Source organism: Schistocerca gregaria, chromosome X, assembly GCF_023897955.1.
Source record: "Schistocerca gregaria isolate iqSchGreg1 chromosome X, iqSchGreg1.2, whole genome shotgun sequence".
Lineage (NCBI taxonomy): Eukaryota > Metazoa > Arthropoda > Insecta > Orthoptera > Acrididae > Schistocerca > Schistocerca gregaria.
This window is the reverse complement of record NC_064931.1, coordinates 201,360,097-201,385,719: the sequence shown is the minus strand read 5'-3', so window position 1 is coordinate 201,385,719 and position 25,623 is coordinate 201,360,097. Positions and strand designations below refer to the sequence as shown.

The window sequence follows — 25,623 nt, the reverse complement described above, 5'->3', positions numbered from 1 at the left end:
AGCACAACATTCTGCCTCATAACCCAGTCCATCTTGATCCTTCCCTACACCACCAGCTTTGCTCAACTACACAGATGAAAGCTATCCTTGCAGATCATCATTCACTCCCAGAGCCATCCTGGATTCAATATCAATTAAAAAACTGTCTGCACACCCCCTACCCAAGAGCTTCCTCTTCGTCTGTCCTATCACAATCTCTGAATTCACCTCTTCACCTCATCTTCATCATACACTACCATCCACTGGTTCCGACATCTGTGCTCCATACTGGTTGCCTCTCTCCAAGCTGCTAGCTACCTCACTCGCTTCCCCCTTCCACCAATGCCTCCCACCTCTGTCTCCCACTACCTGTCCCATGTGACACAACTTTCATCCCACCATTGTCTATCAAAGGATGTACTATGAAAGCTAGAAAGTTTTCTGTCTGTTTTGTGTGTGCCTTTCAATGATGCTACTACTTTTCAGTAAGTGGTCTCCTTTGTTCTGTATTCCTAGAGCATTCAGACTGTAGTTCAGTAACTTGGGAGATGCTGGAAATTGCTAAATGATTTGTGGACAAAAATTTGTAAGCCATGTGCTTCAGATATTCAATATCATGTAGGAAGATCTGGCATTTCTGTGAGTTGGAATGCTGACCTGTCTACTTTAGCAATGAGAAAGCGTATCATGATCTATGTCTATGTCTGTAACTGTAGTGTCATCAAGGGAAGGGTGCTATGGGTTACATCACTATAGAGACCAACAAGATGTGACCTGTGCACTAGTTGTGCTTAGGACTTAATGAAACTGGTACAAGCCATATAGAGTATTGGTCACTATGAATTTTTGTGATGCATTATCAATGAGTAGTTGAAACTGTGCTTTCTCTAGAGTAATATTTGTGCAAGAGTGACCACATGCTGTACAGGAAAACAACTTATCAGTGCTGGCATGGGATATGAATCAATCATGGATACATCAACTGTTGTCTTGAAGCTGTCACATGGACCCCATCATATTTTCAAAGAACAATAATGAGGATTTCCAAGCACTGGTTAGAATGCAGTGAAGCTATTTACAGTTCAACTACAGAACTGAGCTCTTCATACATCACATTGTGAAAGGTATATGGAATGGGAAATGTCATAGAAAAATTAAGGGTGCTGTTGGCATTAAAGTAAATATGCACATTTAAATTCTTCGTGCTTTTGGGATCCAGCTAAAACTCAATGCATAGGTAGTTGAGTTTGTTGAATGTTATTAGCTCGGTTATGACCCATACCTAGAATAATACAGAAAATCCTGAAGTGTTACATGAGCTTAGCTCAAAAACAATTGAAACACCATCCTGAGTGACCACCAAGCATTTGAGGTGACACACTGCCAAGTTGTACAAGGCATGTGTGTGCTGCATGTCTAAGGTTGCAACTAATTACTCCCTATATGAGACCAATTCAATAACAACTTTTAAAAGCAGATCAACTTCCCGTAGGTTGCTGCAGAAATGAATACTGTTGTTGGTTAAGTGTCTAGTTGAAATGAAAACTCATTGTGGGCAGTAGTGTGATAGAACCACAGCAACCTACCTTTGTGCGTATTATATCCATCTATTTCTGTTACATGAATGGTGTGAATTCTGATATGAAGACTGTCAATGGGGTCAGTTAAGGTTAAACACAAAGAAGTGAGATATCACTACAGGATACTAGGTCCCAGAATAATTTAAGTTTCATCACAGGTGACAAGGGTGGAAGTGTGTAAATCAAGATTCATGAAAATTTGTTTTAGGTTACTGTTTTTGCATGTTCTGTGGATAATATTCATGACATAAACATATCAGTAGGTTCACAGATAAGATACATTTTCTGTGTGAAAACATGGCATGTGCTGGCTATTTACAGAACTGGTTTTTTTGTTGTAATTTTAATCTACAACAAAATTTAGTGAAAGTAAACTGACCAGATACATACAATATAGCAATAATTTCATCTATGGAGTAGAAAGAAATGTCAAGTAGAAATGATTTCAATTTTTTAAAACTTTCACTATCTGCCAGCACCTTTAATTCACAAGGGAGGTGGTCAAATGCTCTTCTGCAATGTAAAGAAATTTTCTGATGCTTCCGTCACCAAAATCAGCAGTTATATGTAGAGCAAATATTACTGATCTCAATCATTTTTGAAGACTTGTAAATTGTGATTACAAATTCATGTTTAGTTTAATACAAACATCCTGGAATTTTGACTAATCACTTTTACGTATTTCCTTTCTCCCTTACTGTATTGCTATTGCTGATGATCTATCTTGTTTTGTTTGTTTCTTCTAAGTTAAGTGGTGGACCATTAGCAGGGAACCTATAAATAATACTTTTGAATATTTCATTTCTTGTTCATTCTGTTGTTGCAGCACTGTTGGGATTGATTATTATGTTTTCATCATCAGCAAAGAGCAGTTTTTCTGCTTTATGACTATAAGATGGAATGTAATTTATACATGCCAAGAACAGGAGTGGTCCCAGAATTAAACCATGTGGTACTCCAGAAGTAATTTGTCCCCATTCAGAATAAGATTTTTTGTGAGAGCTAAATGAGTTATGTAATATGATCCTATGCTTTGTATCAGTTAAATATGGTGTGAACAACTTACTTATTATGCCTTAAAAGTCATGATTTTTAAGTCCTCCAAAATAATGTTGTGATTTGCTAAAAAAAATGCCTTTGACAGATCTAAGAAAATCTCGGAAGGTAAAATCTTGTCATTCAGATATCTTTAAACGTGGTCAGTGAAATGGTTTGTGGCATGTTCATTGATGAAGCCCTTCTGGAATTCAGATCATGACTGACACATAATCTTATGTTTTGCAGATATAAAATCCCATTTTTAAATATGTTACCTTATTTAAATCTTTGAAAAGGAAATTGATAGTTACTAATATCTGTCCTACTACCATTCTTAAAGAAGGATATGACAACAGCATACTTTAGACTCTCTGGAAAGTCATCTTATGAAATCAATGCTTCAAATATATGGCTGAGTGCAGTAGATATAATTATCAAAAAGGCATGCTTTTAATGCACTGCCTAACACAATCAGGAAAAATACAGAAGACTTGGTTGGATGTCACTCCAGCTTTGTACATGTACACACTATTGGTGGGTAGATAAATCATTAGAGTTGCATTTCTCTATGACAGATAGAACTGCCACAAGAGTGCATTAGTATTATTTGTGTTTGGTGTTGCTACAAGCCATGATAATGTATTTAAAAGGTGTGAACAGCATCAGATGTTGAGTGTTCACTGTGAAAGAAATGAAGATGCCACATACACATGTGAGAGTGAGTATCAGCACCTAAAAATTGTTTGAAAGGAGCATTATTGTTGGTCTCTCTTTGGCCAGCTGGTTGAATTATGCAATATCCAGATCTGTGAGACATCTGAAAGTGACACTGGCCCATCATTGGACTGCATAGGAATGTTAGGGGATGTATACTTATTGTCAAGCCTCCACCAACTACATCTGACTACCTCAAGAGAGGACTGTCATATTGTGCACCAGCCACATCATAGCCCCTTCACATCTGCACCTGCCATCCGATAACAAATAATGAACTCCCTACAACATTCTGTGGCATCCTGCACCACTGGTCAGAGACAAACAGCAGCCAGGTTAGGGATTTACTGATGCATACATGGGCTTCACAAACACCACATCAGAAAAGACTGTTTTGGAGTGTTGTTGTGATTGCAAAGCATGAACTACTGATGAATGGCATCACAATGTGTTCATTGATGAATCACAGTTCTCCTCTATGCCAGATGACCATCATCAGTGTGTAGGGTGGGGACCTGAAGGGATATTTTATTCTTACAGTGTTTTGGAAAGGCATGGTAGTGTTACTTGTGGTATCATGGTGTTGGAGACCATCATGTATGACTTGAGGTCACAGTTGGTAGTGATTGAGAGAACTCTGATGAGACAATGGTATGTCACAGATATCATGCATCCTCATGTGTTACCTCTCATTTGACTGAATTGTGGTGCCATTTTTCAACAGGACAATGCTCACTCACACATAGCATGTGTCTCTGTTTACATGATGTTGAGGTGCTCCCATGGCCAGCAAGATCCACAGATCTGTCCTTAATAGAACATTAATAGAACATGTGTTGGACCAGCTCTATTTTAATAGCAGTATCTGGGACATCAAGGACCAATTGCAACAGTTGTGGACCAGCAAGCTTCATGAGAGAATACAATGCGTTTATGAATCCTTATGAATCGTATCAGTGCATGCACCCAGACCAGAGGGGTTTCAACATCATACTGATAAGTGGGCTCTTATTGCCATCTTCTTTATAAATTTTATTCAGATTTGTGATCACTGAAATAACATGACATATACTCTCAACCTCAAAAGTTTCATTTCATTTTTTCCTCCCATTCAGGATGCTTCACTTTTTTTCAGGCAATGTTTTGTGCTTGAACTGCTTTCAATAGCATGAGAATTTTTGCTTTTGAGAGCTCATCACTTTCTTGGTTTTCAGGAAGGAATTGGTGTGATCTAGAATTGATTGAAAGCTTTGGTACTAGTCATGACATATATGGCAATGCTTTCTCTTTTGATTTGATTGTACTTAAGTACTCAGCTACTTTTAGAAAGTGATTGTTAAAGAAGACTTCTGTATGTTCTGAGTCAGGTACTATTTGGTTACTGTACTTGATTACAAGATCATCTTGTTCTCTGATTGACTTTGCTCTGTATTGGTTTAATTTTGAATCTCTGACAAGACATGAAAGCTTTTTGATTTTCTAATTACTTTTCACAATAAACAACAATATCCTCCATAACATAAAACCAGTTGAACATCTGTGCTTATCCTGACCATTAGGTGCTCTTCCCTCCTTCTGAGATATGATACTTTAATATATTTTGTTTTCCACAGTTTTTTTGATACATCACTGGTACCATATTTTGAAGTTTTTATTGGGAAATAACTTTTAAAAGTGGAGAGAAATTTATACAGAAATTCAATAAATTTATAATTTACATCCACTAAATCACACAGCTCATACCAGAATGGGACTTGAATCAGAAATGTGATTGTCTTGATAAGGCTAGAGGTGCTGAATGGCTGGAGACATGGAATTGCTGCAGAAGAATGTGGCTAGACTACTGCTCAGAATGAACTGATTGTGGAGAGGCAAAAACTATCTTATACTGACACTGAAAAGAAAGCTACTGCAAGTACATGAGCTGTGCTTGATCTCTTTGGCTGGTTATATTTCATTAATCATCAAGTTCAAATTTTGTTTGCATCTGCTCTGTACCCAATAATTGCCAAAGAGAAGTATGAGGTGTTGATATAAAATAATGGTACCATTACCGTAAAACATTTTATTTCAGAAACATATATCTTTAGTTATTGTCACCCTCAATGTACTCCCCTCCTCTATCCTTGCAATGTTCCATCTGAATTTTCCATTGATGGAAACAGTGCTGGAAGTCTTCCTCTTTGAGCTCCTTGATGATGTCACTGTTTCTTTGACTGCTTCAATGGATGGGAATCTTGTTCTTTTTAATGCAGATTTGACCTTGGGGAATAGAAAAAAGCACATGGTGCTACATCAGGTGAATAAGGTGGGTCGTCTAAGATTGAGATGCTTTGAATTATGATTTCCTCATTCAAGCTTTTTCTGCTTTCTGTAAATCTGGACCCTGCAGTAATCTCATGAAATTAGAGTCATTTTAAATCATACTGAAAGTGTCAGAATGAACATTTTCACAAGCTGCTTTTTATTCAATCATGAGAATTTTTGGCACCAGTTTCACACACATTTTTCTCATGTTAAACTGGGCATGTGAAATTTGCCTTTTGTTTATCAATTCCTACAGTTTCAGCAAGCAATTAAATACTCAACTGATAGTCATGTCAAATCAGACTACCTACATTTTTGATATTTTCATCTGTTTCTGATGTTGAACGGTGCCCCAGGCATGAGTCATCTTCTTACCATCCCTCCTGGAAATGCTTGAACCACTCAAAAACTATCACACATGATAAGCAATCTTTCCCATGTGCTTCTTTTAGTAGAAGAGTGGTTTCCACACCAGTTTTACCAAGTTTCATATGGGACTTCAAGACAATTCATTGCTCTGTTATTACACTTATTATTAATACTGCAAAACAAAGTAACAGCTCTTACCCAAACAAAGGACACAGCCACACTGATTTGCTTACAAGCAATAGAGATGCTGCATTTGACTGGGAATGCTTCAGGCTTCACAGCTATTGGTTGTTTAATTTGCATACTTACTCTGTGACAGCATCAGTCACATCATTTTATAACCAAAGCTCAGATTTCCCCAAACAGTGAGCACATGTAACAGCAACAATGTTTAATAATGAAGGTCTGCTTACCCCCCACCCCACCCAAAAAAACAATAATTGGGAAATAAAATGGTGGACAGTCCAGGAAGGAATAACTACAATATGAAAGGGCTAGATTGCCACTCACCACATAGAGAAGGCATTGAGTTTCAGATGGGCAGAATGAAAATATTATTAAACAGTTAAACTTTCAGAAAATACAGTTCTTATGGCCACTATCTCTGGACATGGGGCCCAATTGTGAACTGCTCCTGTGTCTGACATGCAGCAATATAGGGCAGGTGGGGTGAGCAGGGGGGGGGGGGGCAGCATGGGACTGAGAGTGGGAAGGATAAGATAGTAGGGATGAGAGAGGATGTCATACTGCTTGTGGGAGTGTGCAGGGATATGGTGGGGACAAGATGTTCTGCTAGGTTCAGTGTTGGGAGTCTGTGGTGGTGGTGGAGGTTGCAGGGGGAAAGGGAGAGTGGTGAGGAAGGGGATAATGCTATAAATGTATTGTGAAATAGAAGGTGTGTGTAGTTCTGTAGTGGGAGCAAGGATGGGGCTAGGAAGGGGGAGGACAGGGACTAGCGAATGCCAAGGACAGAAGGTCACAGGAGTGAAGGATATGTTATACGGAGCATTCTCACATGCACAGTTCAGAAAAGCTAGTATTGACAGGAAGGATCCAGGTGGTGTAGGCTGTAAAGCAGTAATTGAAGTGAAGCATATCATGCTGGGCAGCATGTTCAGCAACTGGGTGGTCCATCTGTCTCTCGACCACAGTTTTGCATTACCCATTCATGCAGACAGACAGCTTGTTAGTTGTCACATCCACACTTAAAGTAGCTAAGTGGTTACAGCTTAGTTAGTAGATCACATGACTGCTTTCACAAGTAGCCCTGCCTCTGGCAGGATAGGAGGTGCCTATGACAGGACTGGAGCAGACTTTAGTGGGAGGATGTATGGAACACATCTTACAGCTAGGTCTGTAGGAGGGACCTGAGACATGAGACAACGGATTTGGGGATTTGGAGCAAGGGTGGAGTAGAGATGGACAAATATGACATGTGGGTTCAATGGTTAGCAGAATACTACTGTGGGACTGGTGAGAAGGATAGTGGATAGGATATTCCTCGTTTCAAGGCATGGTGACAGGTAGTCAAAACTCTGGTGGAGAATGTGATTCAGTTTCTCCAGTCCTGTGTTGCACTCAGTCATGAGAGGAACCCTACTTTGTAGCCTGACAGTGGATATGAGGGAGATGGTAGGTGACTGGAGAGACAAGGCACAGGAGATCTGCTTCTGGACAAGGTTGTGAGGGAAATTTTCATCTGTGAAGGGCTCATAGAGGCCCTTGACATATTTGGAGAGGCACTGCTCATCACTACAGATGCAAAGAACATGGGTGGCCAGGCTGTATGGAAGAGACATCTCAGTATGGAATGGATGGTGTTGATGGTAGTTGGTAGATTTGATGTGGATGGAGGTGCTGACAAAACATCTTTGAGATGGAGGTCAGTGTTGAGGAAGGTGGTTTGTTGGGTTGAGGATGAACTGAATGGGGGAGAATGTATTGACATTTTGGAGGAATGTGGGTAGAGTGTCTTCACCCTCTGTACTGATTATGAAGATGTCATCACTGAATGTGAACCAATTGAAGGATTTGGGATTTTGGGTGGTTAGGAAGGATTTCTCTGTATGGGCCTTGAATAGGTTGACATAGTACAGTGCCATGTGTATGCCCATTGCTGTACCATCGATCTGTTTGTAGGTGATGCTTTCAAAGGAGAACTACACGGAAGCATTAAAGAAACTGGTTTAGACATGTGTATTCAAATACAGAGATATGTAAATAGGCAAACAATGGCGGTGCAGTCAGAAACAGCCATATAAGACAGTTTGTGTCTGGCACAGTTGCTAGATTAGTTACTGCTGCTACAGTGGCAGGTTATTAAGATTTAAGTGAGTTTGAACGTGGTGTTACAGTCAGCACATGAGTGGTGGGACACAGCTTCTCTGAGGTAGTGATGAAGTGGGGATTTTCCTGTATGACCAATTCATGAGTGTACTGAGAATGTTAGGAATCTGGAAAAACATCAAATCTCTGACATCACTGTGACTGGAAAAAGATCCCAAAAAATTATTGAAGAGAATCATTCAGCATGACAGAAGTGCAAACCTTCCACAAATTGCTGTAGATTTCAATTGTGGGACATCAACAAGTGTCAGTGTGTGAACTATTCAATGAAACATCATTTGATATGGGCTTTTGGAGCTGAAGGCCCACTTGTAAACCATTGACGACTGCATGACACAAAGCTTTAAGCTGCACCTGGGCCTGTTAGCGCCAACATTGGACTGCTGATGACTGGAAACATGTTGCCTGGTCCGATGAGTCTTGTTTCAAATTGTATTGAGTGGATGGACATGTGTAAGTATGGAAACAACCTCATGAATCAATTTTTACAGAATTAATTTTAATAAATTGCAGATGAAAACATGAACAAAGAACAGAGATTGAATTAGGTAAAGAATCTCTGTGGATTCATTACGTTTCAACATTTGAGAAGGACATGTATTTGAGAAACATCTGCCACTAGAGAATCACATACTAATATTATCTAAGTTTCAAATACTGAAGAAACAAAAGTGAAAGGGGAAATGATAATGCAACAGAATGCTGAGAACCTTATGCAGAAAACTGTGCCACAACTCTACCCTGCAACAGTTCTTGGGATCCTGTCCATGTGCAGATGTGCTAGATTTAGTTTCAGACATAGGCCTCTCAGCATGCTATCCACCATCTGTATGGTGGCAACACCTTCATGAGTGCTCAGCCTCTGTTCAAAGTCCCTGTAAGATGAGTTACCCAATGACAATTCTGTTAGTGACCATTTGTCAGCAGCCTCCAATAGCAATCCCTGAAAATTTTAAGATAGATGTCTTGATAAAATATTTATGGACTTCCACTACATAATCCAGTCAATGATCTGAAAGCTATGTATTCAGCCAGTAAGATGACTGTTCAATAAACAAAAAGATTCTTTTAGTAAATTTTGTTAACTTGCAATGATTTAAAATTTTTAGCAAATCACACAATACTCTGATGGAGTTTAGTTCAGTTAATGAGTATTTTATTTCTCTCAATGGTTTATAAAAAAAGCATCACTGGTCATACAAATGAATAATGGAGGAAATTACAGAGAAAATATTTGATTCAGATACAGCAAGAAAATTTGCACAATTTGTCACCAAACAAATAGCTGATTCCAGAGAGTGGATAATTTAATTGAAGGTGAAAGTTAAAATGATTTCATCACATTATGTGATACATATTCTTACTACTTACTCATTACAAATCCTGTGATGTAGGAACCTGCAGATCCAAAAACTCCATACAGGAATCTTATTACTAGGAATGTATAGTATTCAGGTATAAATGCCACTCCAACACCAAGAAGAAGCTGCATTACAGCTGAGAGGTAAAATATAGTCTTTCGTCCAAACCTAAGAAAAGTGTCAAAGAAGATTAGGAAATATACAACAAAAAGGTGTTTTCTATTTATACAATTTATGTGATCTGTTAAACACATTATACATATTTACAAACTAAAACCTGGGGTTGAATAATAATTTCATTTTCTTGAAATGAGTTTCTAAGCATATAAATGGCCCTAGGAAATTTTTCAAGTTGCATTGCAAAACTGCAAGTGTTTTCAGGGAGTACACTAAAATCTATTATCATACTAAAATTACAGATGGAATTTCTAATATACTTGTTGCAGTTAACATTCAGATGCACAAATTAACATATTTTATACAGGGTGATTCAAAAATCGAAGGAGCTGATATAGGTGACAAACTACAACAACTTTGGAATATGAATATCTATGGATTAAAGGAGACTACTCACAGAAAAAAAGAAGCAGAGGCACATTTTCTAGCTTTCAGAGTTATCCTTTTACAAGCTACAGTAAAAAAATAATAAGAAAATGAAAAAACCTACATCACACTGGCTGGACCTGAAGTACCAGTGCTACATTTTGGCAGTTGGACTGGTTGTGGTGGGGTCAGTGTCAAGTGGGGTGGGTAGTGGGAGAGGGAGGCAGGAGGCAGGGAGTGGGATTGGGGGTGGGTGGCAAGCAGCTCAGAGGAAGGTGGCCACTTGGTGGGATTGTTAGTTAGTAGTGCAGAAGGGAGGATTGACAGGTTTAGGAGGTAGCCATGTAATGCCAGATTGTAGGTGCTGGTAGAGAGCAGTGCGTGTTGAAGGTGATGTGGCAACATTAATTCAGAGGATGTGACAGGATAGAGGAAGAGGAAACAGTTGGTAGGAGGGTGCAGAGGCAGTGGGTTACTGCAGACTAAGGCCAGTATGATTATAGGAGTGGAGGATGTGTTATAAGGCTAACTCACACCTGCATAATTCAGGGAAGCTGGTGATGGAGGGGAAGATCCAGATGGCTCAGGTTGTGAAGCAATCATTAAAACTGAGCATGTTGTACATGTTATGACAGCAGGTGGTTCTTGGAAACAGTTTGGCAGTGGCCATTCATTCTGATGGACAGCTGGTTGATAGTCATACCAAGATAAAAAAAACTGTGCTGTGTTTGCAGCAAAGCTGGTATCTGTTAGGGCTGCTTTCAAGGTGGTTTGGCCTCTGTGGTGTCAGATAAGCTGTGACAGGACTGGAGTAGGAGGTGCAGGTCTTACACATGGTCTGCCATAGGGAAATGATCCATGAAGCAAGGAGTCGGGAGTGCAAGTGGCTTAGGAATGGACTAGGATAATGTGTAGGTTGGAAGGGTGACTGAACACCACTTCGCTAGAATGTCCCTCATTTTCTGGCATGATGAAAGGTAATCAATGCTCTGGCAAACGATATGGTTCAGTTGTTCCAGTTGAGGATGATATTGGGTAATGAGGACGTGCTCCCTTGTAGCTGACTCTTGGGGGTGGTGGGAGGATTGGGGATGTATGAGGATATGACACAGGAAATATTTATGTGGATTAGGTTTGAGGGATACTGCCCATATGGGTAGGCCTCTGGGAGGACATCAGCATACCAGGAAAGGGAGTTCTCATCACTGCAGATACGTTGTCCATGGGTGGCTGGACTGTATAGGAAGGATTTTTTGGTGTACAAAGGATGGCAAGTGTCAAAATACAGGTGCTGTTGGTGTTCACAGACATGTGGCTGGAACCATCTGAGAAATGGAGGTTGACATCCAGAAAAGTGTTGTGTTGGGTAGAGGAAGACCAGGTGAAGAGGATGGGAGAGAAGGTGTTGAGGCTGTTAAGGAATGAGCACTGTTGTAGTTTGGCCCTGAGTCCAAATCATGAAGATAACATCAATGAAACTAAACCAGACTAGGGGTTGAGAGTTTTGGGAGGCTAGGAAGGTTTTCTCTAGATAGCTTATAAATATTTTGGCATAGAAGGGTGATATGTGGGTGTCCATGGATGTGTCATGGATTTGTTTGAACACCTTCCCTTAAAAGGAAAAGTAATTGAGAGTCAGGATAAAGTTGTTAAGGTGTATAAGGAATGAAGTGGTGGGTATGGAGTCTGGATGAGATTGGAGAGGTAGAGTTTGATGGCAGCAAGGCCAGGGGAACGAGGGATATTGGTGTATATTCAGTGTCATCAACAGTGACAAGTGTTAATCCAGGAGGTAAAGAGGTGAAGGAAGAGATAGTACCTTTGCTGAGGTAGGCTAGTTTCTGGGGAATTGGTTGAGGTGTTGGTCAACAGGAGTGGAAAGCCTTTCCATGGGAGCACAACAGCCAACTACAAGTGGGTGTCCAGGATTGTTGGGTTTGTAGATTTTTGAGAGAATATAGAAGGTGAATGTGTGGGTTGTTGTTGGGATGAAGAGAGAGATGGACTTTCAGAAGAGGTTCTGGGAAGTGTGTATGGGTTTTCAGTATGGAGTGGAGGATATGTTGGAGGTAAGTGATGGGATAACCTCGGCAGAGCTTGTAGATGAAGGAGTCAGGCTGTTGGTGGAGGCCTGCCAGGTAGCCACTGCAACTCATCATGACAGTAGTGGATACTTTGTCTGCAGGGAGGGTGATTAGGTCAGGATCCATTTTCAGGTTGTTTATGGCTGTCCTTTCTTCTACAGATAGCTTAATGTTCTTGAGAAGGAATCTGAGGAAGGATGGTGAGGCCAAGTTGGATGTAGGGAATTTCTGGAAGGTGACAAAGGAGTGGTTTGGTGGTAAGTGAGGGGGAGGGAGGGGGAGTGTTATGGTTGGATGGTGGTATGAACTGAGACTGACAAAATTCAGTGCTGGGATGAGATTGGCTTTGGATGGAGGCATTGGCAGCAAAGAAATGTTTTCAGTAGGGATTGGGAGAAGGAGAGTAGGCCTTTGACAAGTCCAACATCATTAAACTTGTGTGTGGGACTGAAGGTGAGGCCTTTGGATAGCACTGAAATTTCTTTGGCAGATAGGTTAACAACAGTGTTTTGCGTTTGTCTACATTCTAGGATTTATGGGGTGCTGGGAGGGAGTTTTCAAGGATGTGATGAATTGCAGAGGTCAGCTAGGTAGAATCTGGGTGCTATGAGGAGTCAATGAGGAGTTTCACTGTGAGTAGGATAGGTGTTGATGGATATTGGTTTTCTAAGGTGGGAGTAACATGTCAACAGGGTAGATAGTTGACAGAGGTTGTGTCTGGGAAGTTCTTGCAGGTGTTGGAGTGCAAAGGTTTCTATTTCTGAGATGCTTTGTATGTTGCAAGGATAGCACAGCAGCAGTATCTTTTTAAGGGAGTAGAGTTAGTTTTGAGATGTGTATGACATGGAGAGGCATTTCTGCAGTGGAGTTGGTGGGATATGAAACTGTGAATGTCACTGTGAAAGAATGGTGGGATCCAGAGAAGGAAATTTTTACTGTTAGGGTATTGGGGTTTTTCATAACTGAGACAGCATTTAAGGAACAGGATGTGGGACTTAGTTTTAGCCAGGGACAGGGATTCTTTCCTGAACTGGTGCAGAAAAATGGAGCAGGGGTTGATTGGAATATGGATGGTGTTGGGAAACGGGAAATGATGCAGGAAATTGGTGAGTGAAAGTGTTGGGTAGATATAAGGGAACTGGATGATATGGTGTTAGATCATGGAGTAAAAAGGACAGAAGAAGTTGTGCCAGGAGCAGTAGGATGGATTTGTGGCATGTGGATATCTGATTACATGCTGGAAAGAAGAAGGAAAGACATGAAATTCTGACAGGAGCAATGAGGAGGGATGAGTGGATTTGATGGTTAAATGTGGTGGTTAGTTATGGAATGTGTTGTAGCTGTGATCTGGAAAACAGGATGTATGTGTGGCGCAGTCGTAACAATAGCAGCCATTGCTACATGGTGTCACAAAAGTCACATCACCAGGTTGGTCGCCACCAGTAAAGTGTGTGCATAACATAGGTGAGTGGGAAAATTTATGAAGAAATATGGATAAACAATGTAGTGTAGCAAAGAGGATTTAGATTTATGAATAGTAACAAAGCAGGGCTCACAGGCTCACATGATGTTTGGAGGGAAGAGAGCTATTAGATATTGTGGATTCTCATAGGTAAAATAATCATAAGGGTGGGAAAGAGAGTCAGTTCTGTCAATAATATTAAAATATACATTATTATTAAAAATTGGAAGTGTAATGTTTCAGTTTTGATTGGCACAGTTATGAAGTCATCAAGATTAATCACTTGTTTAACACATGACAAAATAACTGCTCCAATAATAGTTTTACCTTACTGTTATCAAATAAAAACTTTCATTTTAACAACTGAAATTCTAAAAATTGTTACTGACATATTAGGACCACTGTGGCAATATTTAATACACCCATAAACCTGACAATTAGAATGAATAATTAAGTGTAAGACAAAATTTTTTATTACCTATTCATAATTAGAATTAATTGTAGTCATAATATTAAAACAAATAAATCTGTATTTCATAATTCTAAATTAACTAGGAAAAAGCAGAAATTAAATTTACACTTTTCTTATTTTTATTCACATTAGGTGGATTATCATCATTTCTTGGATTTCAACAAAAATGAATTGTTATACAATCACCAACCTTAATAACACTTACAGTGGTATTAACAACAGTTACACTATATGATTGTATATTAATTTGATTTCTGCCCTTATTATATCATGTGCAGAAAGTTTATGATCAATAAACATTAAAACTCTATAATCCAATTTTAACCTACCAATAATAGTTATAATTTCAACACTAGAAGTGATGTCAAGACTGACTTAAATCACTCTATGTTAAGGACTTATTGGCAGCAAAGTAATAATCCTAAAAACAATAATTAAAAGGCCAATCTTTTAAGTCTTAGTGGAAATTTACTCCACAAGAGCTGCAGTATAGAATCACATTTGAATATAAAATTTATTTCATGGCAAGAGAGAAAGATTTCCCAGAAGTAACATTAGAACACAAGACCAAATACATAAGCTATCTTGCTTAAAAAATAATTCTTCTCAAGAATGTATAAAGAGATCAGTACTTTGATTTTTAATTATAGCCTGGGTAGAAATAGTCAAAATATCAGTAAGAATAGTTACTGAAGCCAAACTAGATCAATTTATATCTATAACTGAGGCTTATCATAATATAATGTACTGTAATTACTACAACTCAGACATTAATAATGTTCTTTATAATAGGTGGGCTTCTTAAGTGTTTTTCAGGATTAATAATCAGGCACCAGATATTGCACTTCCACAAGCAAAAAACACAATGTTTTTAAATTTTCCAGTATCATTAGGAATTTTCTTAAATTTTCTATAGCAGGCAATGGTGCTGGTAAAGAATGAAACGTTTCTCCACGACTGGCAAGTGCTATTGGTCATGAAGAAATACCAAAGGACATTATAATTTCTTAATTAGATTTTCCAGGTGTTTCATCAATTTTAGGTTCAATTAACTTTACTGGAACAGTAACTAGACATGCTCAAAAGTATGATGACAGATCAAATACCATTATTTGGTTTATCAGTAACTATTACAATCCCTTGATCTTTTAACATTATCTGTACTAGAATGCTACGTAGTAATATTATTAACTGACCAAAACTTAAGCACATCTTTCTTTGAACTGGTAGGAGTTTGTGATTCCAATCCAACAAACATTTATTTCGATTTTTTTGGTCATGTAGAAGCTTGTACATTAATTTTATCAGGGTTTTATGTTACTTCATATACTGTTTGACAAGAAAGTGGAAAATATTTAGTACATCAGGAATAAATTACTATAGTTTATAAACTGGATTTATAAAATTAATTGTATGAGCATATCACATATATTTAAAGAACTCTGGAACCTGAAGCCAAAACTTCTTTGAATATTCATTTCACAGAGAAATGTTTACAGTTCATTCATCATATATTATTGTCATCCCACGAGAAATTGAAGTATTAAGATGATAAAAAACACTTTACGGACCAATGTAGAAATGACATCAATGTCTACTTTGAATTAATTTACTTATTTATATTTGGTGGATTAACAGGTATAGTACATAATAAATAATAACTGATGGTCTAGTATCTTTTGGTGAGTATATTTATTTTATTATTTTTTATTATTCACGTAAGTGGATCATCATACAATAATTTTCAATTTAGTAATTTTGTCTGCTGTGCACTTTGTATTTGGCGTTGCTGAAAAGGCAGAATATACTTACTAACCTCTATTTAGGTTGGTTTTACAATTAATTCATAGTAAATGTGTTACAATTATTACTATATTAATTGTAGAAATTAAATGTCAGTCATCTTCTACGATATGTATCTTCTCCAGGAAAAAAATAATTTTTTTGGTGAATTTTCCTGTTATTTAAATTTTGAAATTAATTATTTCAACCAGTTCATTCTTTACAGGATAAATTCTAATAACTTATTAAGTACTGAATATAACAGTATGCTTTAAAACTGGCATCTTCCTCTATTATATTTTATTTCATTATTTATTATTCTAATTTTTTTTATTATTTTAGGTTTTCATTAATAATAATGAAATTAAAATATCGATTTTGTTTATAAAAATTAGTCAGTTTATTGTAATAAGTAGGCAAATATGATTTTCAGCTGTTTACCAAAATTGTTCCTCTGCTCACTGGCTAAGATTAGAGGGAAAGTGCCTTCACCATTCAAAGGTAGCATAATCATTATTCTCTTAATTAGGAGCAGAATCAATGATCTGATGAGAAATCAATTGTCCCTCATTAACCATCTTAGTTAAAAGGCTTAAATTTTTTTTTTAGGAACAGAAGGCCATACAGAGCTTGATATTTCACTTTGTATGTATTTTTATATTTACAGGTAATATTTTGTGGGGGCTATGTAGAGTATAAACAAACTCTTTATTATTACATAATTAATTTTTTTGTTTTGCTTCAAAAATAGCGATCATAAGGTTAAGTTACTTAACGGGCAACAGCACAACTGTTTTAATGTAAGAGCTGATACTGGTACAGGCTGTGTTGCATGCAGTGTAGCGTAGTGATTGGTGTCACTAGCTTGTATGCTGGGGTTTGCCAGTTCATACCTTCTCATCTGCAGTTATGTGTTATTTAGTATTTTACTTATGTGGAGGGTTCTTGAAATATCTTATGTTTTGTAATGTTTGTATATTTTGGAATAATCATTTGTATGAACACCAGCATTCTGGAATATCTGATGTTTGTATAAATAGCTGCTCTCGTCACCCAGGAGGTCAGTTCTGTTCTGACTTTGCGTTGGTGTCAGTAATAAACGTACTTGCGGTGCTAAGTGTTTAATTTCTTTGACTACTTTGCCTCCAGATTTAGCCTTGATTGTGGTTTAGACGTGCCACTGGTTGGTGGAGACGTTGGGTGCTCCATAACACCTATATCACTATGGCTTCAATTAGACAATGGAAGAGCCGTCGCCTAGACGGACAGAAAACGAAATATAAGCAGCAAGTACGCTTAAAGGAGGAAAAACCGAAGAATAAGGACCAACATCATGGGGAAGCGATACAGTGGTACACACAGAATGTTTCAGCCTTACGCCACAGTCTGGAACTGCGTGACCGCTGCGGTCGCAGGTTCGAATCCTTGCTAGGGCATGGATGTGTGTGATGTCATTAGGTTAGTTAGGTTTAAGTAGTTCTAAGTTCTAGGGGACTGATGACCTTAGAAGTTAAGTCTTATAGTGCTCACAGCCATTGGAACCATTTGACATGACAGAAACAGACAACATCTCACACTTAAAAAAATGGCTCAAATGGCTCTGAGAACTATGAGACTTAACATCTGAGATCTTCAGTCCCCTAGAACCTAACTAACCTAAGGCCATCACACACATCCATGCCCGAGGCAGGATTCGAACCTGCGACCGTATCGGTCTCGCGGTTCCACACTGAAGCGCCTAGAACCGCTCGGCCACTTCGGCCGGCTCTCACACTTAGATTAGATTAGATTAAATTTGATGAAATGAGTTGTAGAAGAGATGTACCGAGCTCTTCGGTAAAGGATGTCACAAGAACAGAGGAATTCATCATGTGGTGCCAGCGAATTGAGGAAATGTAACAGAAAAGAGGTGGACGAAATGGATATGACCGTTTGCCCAATGTGGCCCCTATGACAGTAGTGGAAGACCACCATGGGCTCGCCCCTTTCACAAGTGAATAAGACAAGAGTTACAGCAGCGTATGGCAGTCCGGAATGTCAGACGATCACACAAGGTATAAGAGCCGTGAATGTCGACCTCATAAAGCAGGAGGTAATAAAGAATGTAGAAGAAGAGATATATCCGCCATTAGTGTTAATCTCCGTCATCAGCAATGGGTACCCATGCGATAGTTTGTAGGGATCTGGATCTGGGGTTGCGGAGTATTTTTAATATTAGAAAGACGAATGGCAACTTGTTACTAGCTATAGAAAAGTTCCAGTTCTGCTCCTGTTAAAAACCTACGTAAAACCGACTTTTAAATCATTTTATTGAGAGAAAAACACCTTACTACACTATGTTTTTTGCCTAGGAACTGGAGGGTGGAGGAAGCGACTGCCTCTTGACCCTGGACATGGGCGACCTTGTCACCAGAACGCGCCGGCCGGAGTGGCCGTGCGGTTCTAGGCGCTTCAGTCTGGAACCGCGTGAGCGCTACTTTCGCATGTTCGAATCCTGCCTTGGCATGGATGTGTGTGATGTCCTTAGGTCAGTTAGGGGACTGATGACCACAAATGTTAACTCCCATAGTGCACAGAGCCATTTTTTTCACCAGAACGCGTAAAGAAGAATGGATTCAGCGTAATTGCACTTACGTTGCAGGCATCAAACGACAACCAGCACTCCAACAACGCAGGTAAAATCAACTCCTATGCCAAACAGAACGCTCCACAAAAGAACAGACATTTGGATGACAGAGAACAACATCCTAGCGTGTTTCCACATTGGACGACCTGGACACATTGAATGTACTGCGGAGAAAGAAGTCGAGTTTTTGAAGACTACTACGCAGCCAGACCTAGTAGATAGTCTCGGAAGTTCCATTCGGCTTTTCGCGGATGATGCTGTAGTATACAGAGAAGTTTCAGGATTAGAAAATTGCAGCGAAACGCAGGAAGATCTGCAGCGAATAGGCACTTGATGCAGGGAGTGGCAACTGACCCTTAACATAGACAAATGTAATGTATTGCGAATACATTTAAAGAAGGATCTCTTAATGTATGGTTATATGATAGCGGAACAAACGCTGGTAGCAGTTGTTTCTGTAAAATATCTGGGAGTATGCGTGCGGAACGATTTGAAGTGGAATGATCATATAAAATTAATTGTTGCTAAGGCGGGTGCCAGGTTGAGATTCATTGGGAGAGTCCTTAGAAAATGTAGTCCATCAACAAAGGAGGTGGCTTACAAAACACTCGTTCGATCTATACTTGAGTATTGACCATCAGGTCAGGTTGACAGAGGAGATAGAGAAGATCCAAAGAAGAGCGGCGCGTTTCGTTACAGGGATATTTGGTAAGCGTGATAGCGCTACGGAGATGTTTAGCAAACTGAAGTGACAGACTCTGGAAGAGAGGCGCTCTGCATCGCGGTGTAGCTTGCTTTCCAGGTTTCGAGAGGGTGCGTTTCTGGATGAGGTATCGAATATATTGCTTCCCCTTACTTATACCTCCCGAGCAGATCACGAATGTAAAATTAGAGAGATTCGAACGCACATGGAGGCTTTCCGGCAGTCGTTCTTCCCGCGAACCATACGTGACTGGAACAGGAAAGGGATGTAATGACAGTGGCACGTAAAGTGCCCTCCGCTACACACCGTTAGGTGGCTTGCGGAGTATAAATGTAGATGTAGATGAACTATCATAACAGTTCTGTTCACGCCACTCCTCTGCAGACGATTTTAGTGGACCTATGGGACGAAGCCCATCGCTATACAGTGGACGAGGTCGCTCTCCAACACGCCATAGCCGTTCGCTGTCGCGATACAGAGGTACTAGCTCCTCGCCTAGCTGTTGACTTCAGGAAAATTATGCAAGGCGACCATCTATGGACGTGAGGTCTTCGTAGATGAAACTCCTGCATAGATGACAGTCACCAAGGTATCAGAAAATCTCACTGACATCATCATCGATGGCCAATCTCTCCGGTCACTAGCTCACTGAGGGACATCCCTTTTTGTAATGCCGGACGCTTATTATTGTCAACTAAAGAATACTATGTTATGTGATATGAAATAGCTTGCGATGAAAGATACAAACTATACATACATCCAGCAAACAGGGGCTTATATTGCAAGAATAACTACCAATGGCGAAACACAGCCACTCGAATTTGTTATTTTATCAGAATGTAACCACAGGGTTATTCTCAGATTTTGCTTGTTGCCAGCGTCACAAGCTCTCATAGGCGCCGGCCGGTGTGGCCGTGCGGTTCTAGGCGCTTCAGTCTGGAACCGCGTGACCGCTACGGTCGCAGGTTCGAATCCTCCCTCGGGCATGGATGTGTGTGATATCTTTAGGTTAGTTAGGTTTAAGTAGTTCTAAGTTCTAGTGGACTGATGACCACAGAAGTTAAGTCCCATAGTGCTCAGAGCCATTTGAGCCATTTTTTCTCATAGTCAATGGAAGATCAGAGCTCCAGACTGGCAAAGCTATTCCAACTGGTACAGAAAACAAATATTGCTCTGGGCGGTTGTTTGTGACTGAAGAAATTGTTATTCCACTGTCATCAACGAGACGAGCTCCAGTCGTCAATCGAGATGCACAGTTAAATTATGAAGCTTTTGTCGATTGCAAAGAGATACTCAGGCTCACAAAAGAAGTCTACATGACAGCGACCATCATAATCACTGGTGATGGTCAAGGAGATCTCTGGATCACCATTGCCACGAGCAGGGGGAACATGTTCTTAGACACGCGCATAGGGACAGATGAACCAACCCAGGAAGGGCAGCTCAGTGTTATCAGTGAAAAATTATTCCAGGAAGGGCCAGTTCAGTGTTACCGCCGAGGAATTGTGCCCTCATACCACTAAAGACAATGCAGGGTGCAAAACACGTGTTCTTCCAGTCTTCCTAGCCACAAAGATGATGCACAATCTGTGATCATGAAACAATGCTCAATGACCATGAATGCTATCACGAAGACACATCAGCATTGCCTGATAACACGCAAAGAATTAGAGATGCTCTGTGCTGAAAATGATATTCTACTCCAACACCTTCACAACATATCTGTATAACTTGCACACAACATATCTGCATAACTTGCACATGCACATAAGCTGTACCAAAGGCTCTCTGCCAGCCCTGCGTATGCAGAACACACCTCATCGCCTCCACGTCAAGCAGATACGCCACCGGCGCACTTGACCAAACTGTACCACTCATAGGTTAGTATAGCGTCGTCTACCTCGGTTCTCAGTGTCTCACTAATGTCTCTCACATCGTCCAAATCATGAGTGAAGATCCGTCAGTGTACCATTTGGAATAGCACAACACACAGCATTCTCACGACCTGGTCCTCCAATTTGGCACAAGGCATACCTGCTGTCCTTGGGTCTTCTACTGGCAGCAAAAACATCAATCGATGAATTGTGACAATTGGGTATAGTTCTCTTTTCGGACAGCTCCTGGACCTCACCCATAAAACTGGTCACAAAAAAGGATGGCTCTATTAGACTTTGTGGTGATTAGAGAGTTCTCAACTGTTGAAATACATGACAGTTACCCACACCTTACATTCATTCAAGACTTTACACGTTACCTTGTGGGTGCGACTGGTTTTAATGTTATCGACTGCAAAAAGGCTTAACTTCAATCACCAATGCACCCAGGTGACGTCACTAAGACGTTTATCATGACACCTTTCAGCCTCTTCAAATTTCTTTTCATGCTCTACAGATTGAAAAACGCGACCCAAACCTAACAACGTTTTATCGACGGAGTTCTCTTAAAATTGAGCTGTTGCTCAGAGTATCTTAATCTTTCCTGCCAACAACCAGGAAAATAAAAAATCTCAAACACGTTCTCACCACCCTCCAAGATGTGAGGGTCATCATTAAAGAAGAATAATCTCAGTTGTGTAGAAGCGAAGTAACTTTCATTGGACATACCGTCAATGCCAAAGGCATGAAACCCACAGCTAAACAGAAGAAACTCGTTCTACAGTTACCACGCCCACAACCTTAAAATGACTTCTGGCGCTTTCTAGCCATCCTTACTTTTACCAATGTCACCTGTCGCATGCAGTGGAGATTCAGGCCTGCACACAGATGCTCTTACCAGTTGGAATGTATAAGGCAAGAGAAAACTTGAGTGGACTCCTACCATGCAAGCTGTCAAAGTCAGCATCATGAAAGCGGCCACCCTAGCACATTGCATACCAGACGCACAACTCACAGCCACTATGGACACTAGCACACTGGCCATTGGGGTTGTCCTACAACAAGCTGCTGCAGGCGAAATACAGTCTCTCCGCTTCTTCTCTAATAAACTCATGGCCTCAAAATCAAAGGGTCCATGTTCAATCTGAGTTACTGGCTGTGTATGAAATAGTTCGACATTTCAAGGAGGATATTGAAGACAGGTATGTTGTGATCAATACAGATGACAAACCACTTGCTCATGCAATATGTCAACCATCAAAGGATGTTATTCCCGCATTTTTGCCACCTTGATCTCATCGTGCACCACATGATGGACATCTGTCACTTACATAGTACCAACATTATGCTCATCAACTATCTCTTGTGTATCAATACTATTTCACTCCACCCTGACCTACGCCTTGTTAGCAGATGAAACACATGAATAAGAGTGCAATCTGTCCATCATGGACTTACTCAACAGAGCTGTCTCTAATTTATACATCAAACGATGAATAGTTCCCAGTACTGACGACCATATGGTCTGCAATGGTTTACGGAACAGCCTCATCCATGTGTTACCCAATCTTCAATTAGCTCCACAAGCTGGCCTACCCAGGTGTCCAAGTAACAGTCTGGCTCGTAACGGAATGATTTGTGTAGCCAAATGGCAAATGATGTCGAGGCAACAGGACGCAGAACCGTTTTGCGTGCCAAAATGTCCAAGTCAGTAGCCATGTGGAGCTTTCACTTGGCAGCTTTGATATACAGTTTGCTCACATGCACATGGACATCGTTAGCACCGTCCTAGAATCAGGAGGCTACAAACACCTATAACCGATCGAGTCTCACACTGGGTTGAAGCAGTGTCGATCAAAGATGTCACAGTAGAATCTACTACTTGAGCTTTCATTAGATATGGACACCTCAATGCAGCTGTCCTGAAACTATTATTCCAGATCAAGGGAGACATTTCGAATCTTCTATGCTTGACATACACTACCACCTCTGCGGCATTACTTGTAATCATACGACTACGTAATACCCACAGAGTAATGGCCTCATGGAACATTGACACTGCACCCTGATAACTCCAATCATGTGCCACGATGGATGGTGGACAGAGCCCTTGCTGAGGGTGTTGGTTGTTTGTTCAGCATTTAAGAAGGACCTACAGGCTTCCCTACTGGATGTCTTCTATGGCAAATGTCTGCTGGCATTAGTGCAATGGGCGAGGTGCCATATTCAAAATTTGCAGGTACCACCATCTATGACACACACCACTCTGGAAACCTTCATACTACGCAGTTGCAGGATGCGACTGGCAGCCTGCATACCATTGATATTTTACTCTGTGGGAAAACAATGGCATTCTCTCTACAAAGACTCAAACTGGTATGGGTCCTCTGGGCCCCTGTGGCCTCATGTCCTATGATTCTGACCAGCCCACATACTGACTGCGATGACCAGACCCCTGTCAAAGTAACGTTGGCTATTACGCAGTCTGGCGACCCGTCATGAATCATCCTTAACGTCCATGACTTCAACTCTGAACACATCAGCATCACACTAGCTGAATACAATCTAATAATAGATATCTAGCATGATGCTCCCGACACACCAATTGCTCCGGTCACTTGTCTCCTCATTCATGTCTAACGATTATTATCACACAGTGACTACGTGGCCTAATCCTCTTGCTGCCAGCAGACGGTTTACTCACTATCATTGCACTGGCATAGATTCCTCGTCAGTTGTTACCACACACCATGGAGGAAACTGCTATGGAACATCCCATAGGGTCTGGCCTAACCAAGGAACGATGTTGGTGAGTGATAGCCATTCTGCATCAGCTTTTGGATGCTTTCAAATTCAGAGTGGAGAAATGGCAAACCAAGCAGTCTATGACAAAAATTATCAACACTGGGGATCATTCAACAATTAGCCAGCGCTCATATAGAGTGTCACCGACTGAGTGAAGTAGAATCCAGGAGGAAGTCGAGAAGATATTGCACGCTATCATCAATGAACCTTCAGAGAGCCCTTGGTACTCTCCTGTGGTCCTTATGAAGAAGAAGGATGGCACAAGGTGTTTCTGCGCCCAATACTTATGTACGAACAAAATCATAAAGAAAGATGTCTATTCATCATTGTATCACATTTATGACACCCTAGGAAGCTTGAAAGGATAAAAGTATTTCTCGATTATGATCATGCAGCAAGACTAATGGAAAAACGACGCTGATGCTACTGACCGACGAAGGACTGTTTTCATAACTCCTGATGGTTTCTATGAGTTTCATGCTATGCTTTTTGGACTGGTTGAAGCTCCAGACACTTTTAAACGAGTAATAGACAACTTGCTTTGACACCTTAAATGAACGATATGTCTTTGCTATATACACGATGTGATCAAAAGTATATGGACACCTGGAAGAAAATGACTTTCAAGTTCGTAGTGTCCTCCATCGGAAATGCTGGAATTCGATATGGTCTTGGCCCATCCTTAGCCTTTATAACAGCTTCCACTCTCGCAGGCATACCTTCAATCAGGTGCTGGAAGGTTTCTTGGGGAATGGCAGTCCATTCTTCACGGTTTGCTGCACTGAAGAGAGGTATCGATGTCGGTCGGTGAGGTCTGGCATTCCAAAACACCCCAGACATGTTTTATAGGATTCAGGTCAGGACTCTGTGCAGGCCAGTCCATTACAGGGAAGTTACCGTCATGTAACTACTCTGCCACAGGCCGTGCATAATGAGCAGGTACTCGATCGTGTTGAAAGATGCAGTTGTCATCCCCGAATTGTTCTTCAACAGTGGGAAGCAAGAAGGTGCTTTAAACATTAATGTTGACCTGTGCTGTAGCAGTGCCACGCAAAACAACAAGGGATGTTATCTCCCTCCATGAAAAACACGATCATACCATAACACCACCGTCTCCGAATTTTACTGTTCAATCGTGCAATGTTTACGCTCCATACACTAAGCGATGCGTCGTTTGGCATTTACCGGCGTGACGTGTGGCATATGGGCAGCCACTCGATCATGAAATCCAAGTTTTCTCACCTCCCGCCTAACTGTCATAGTACTTGCAGTGGATGCTGATACAGTTTGGAATTCCTGTGTGATTGTCTGCCTATTACACATTACGACCCTCGTCAACTGTCGGCGGTCTCTGTCAGTCAACAGACGAGGTCGACCTGTAAGCTTTTGTGCTGTACGTATCCCTTCACGTTTCCACTTCACTATCACATCGGAAACAGTGGACCTGGAGACGTTTAGGAGTGTGGAAATCTCGCGTACAGACGTGTCACACAAGTGACACCCAATCACCTCACCAAGTTCGAAGTCCTTGAGTTTCGCAGAGTGCCAAATTCTGCTCTCTCATGATGTCGAATGACG

General features: G+C 40.5%; 1 protein-coding gene across 1 annotated transcript in view; it reads right to left on the bottom strand.

The window, feature by feature from the left end:
* The window catches only part of LOC126298453 (organic cation transporter protein), a 685,520-nt gene that overhangs the window by 31,860 nt on the left and 628,037 nt on the right, over nucleotides 1-25,623 (bottom strand). The window contains exon 5 of the mRNA XM_049989783.1: nucleotides 9,705-9,862. Coding sequence (XP_049845740.1) covers nucleotides 9,705-9,862 — 158 coding nt within the window. The remainder of the gene's footprint in view (nucleotides 1-9,704; nucleotides 9,863-25,623) is intronic.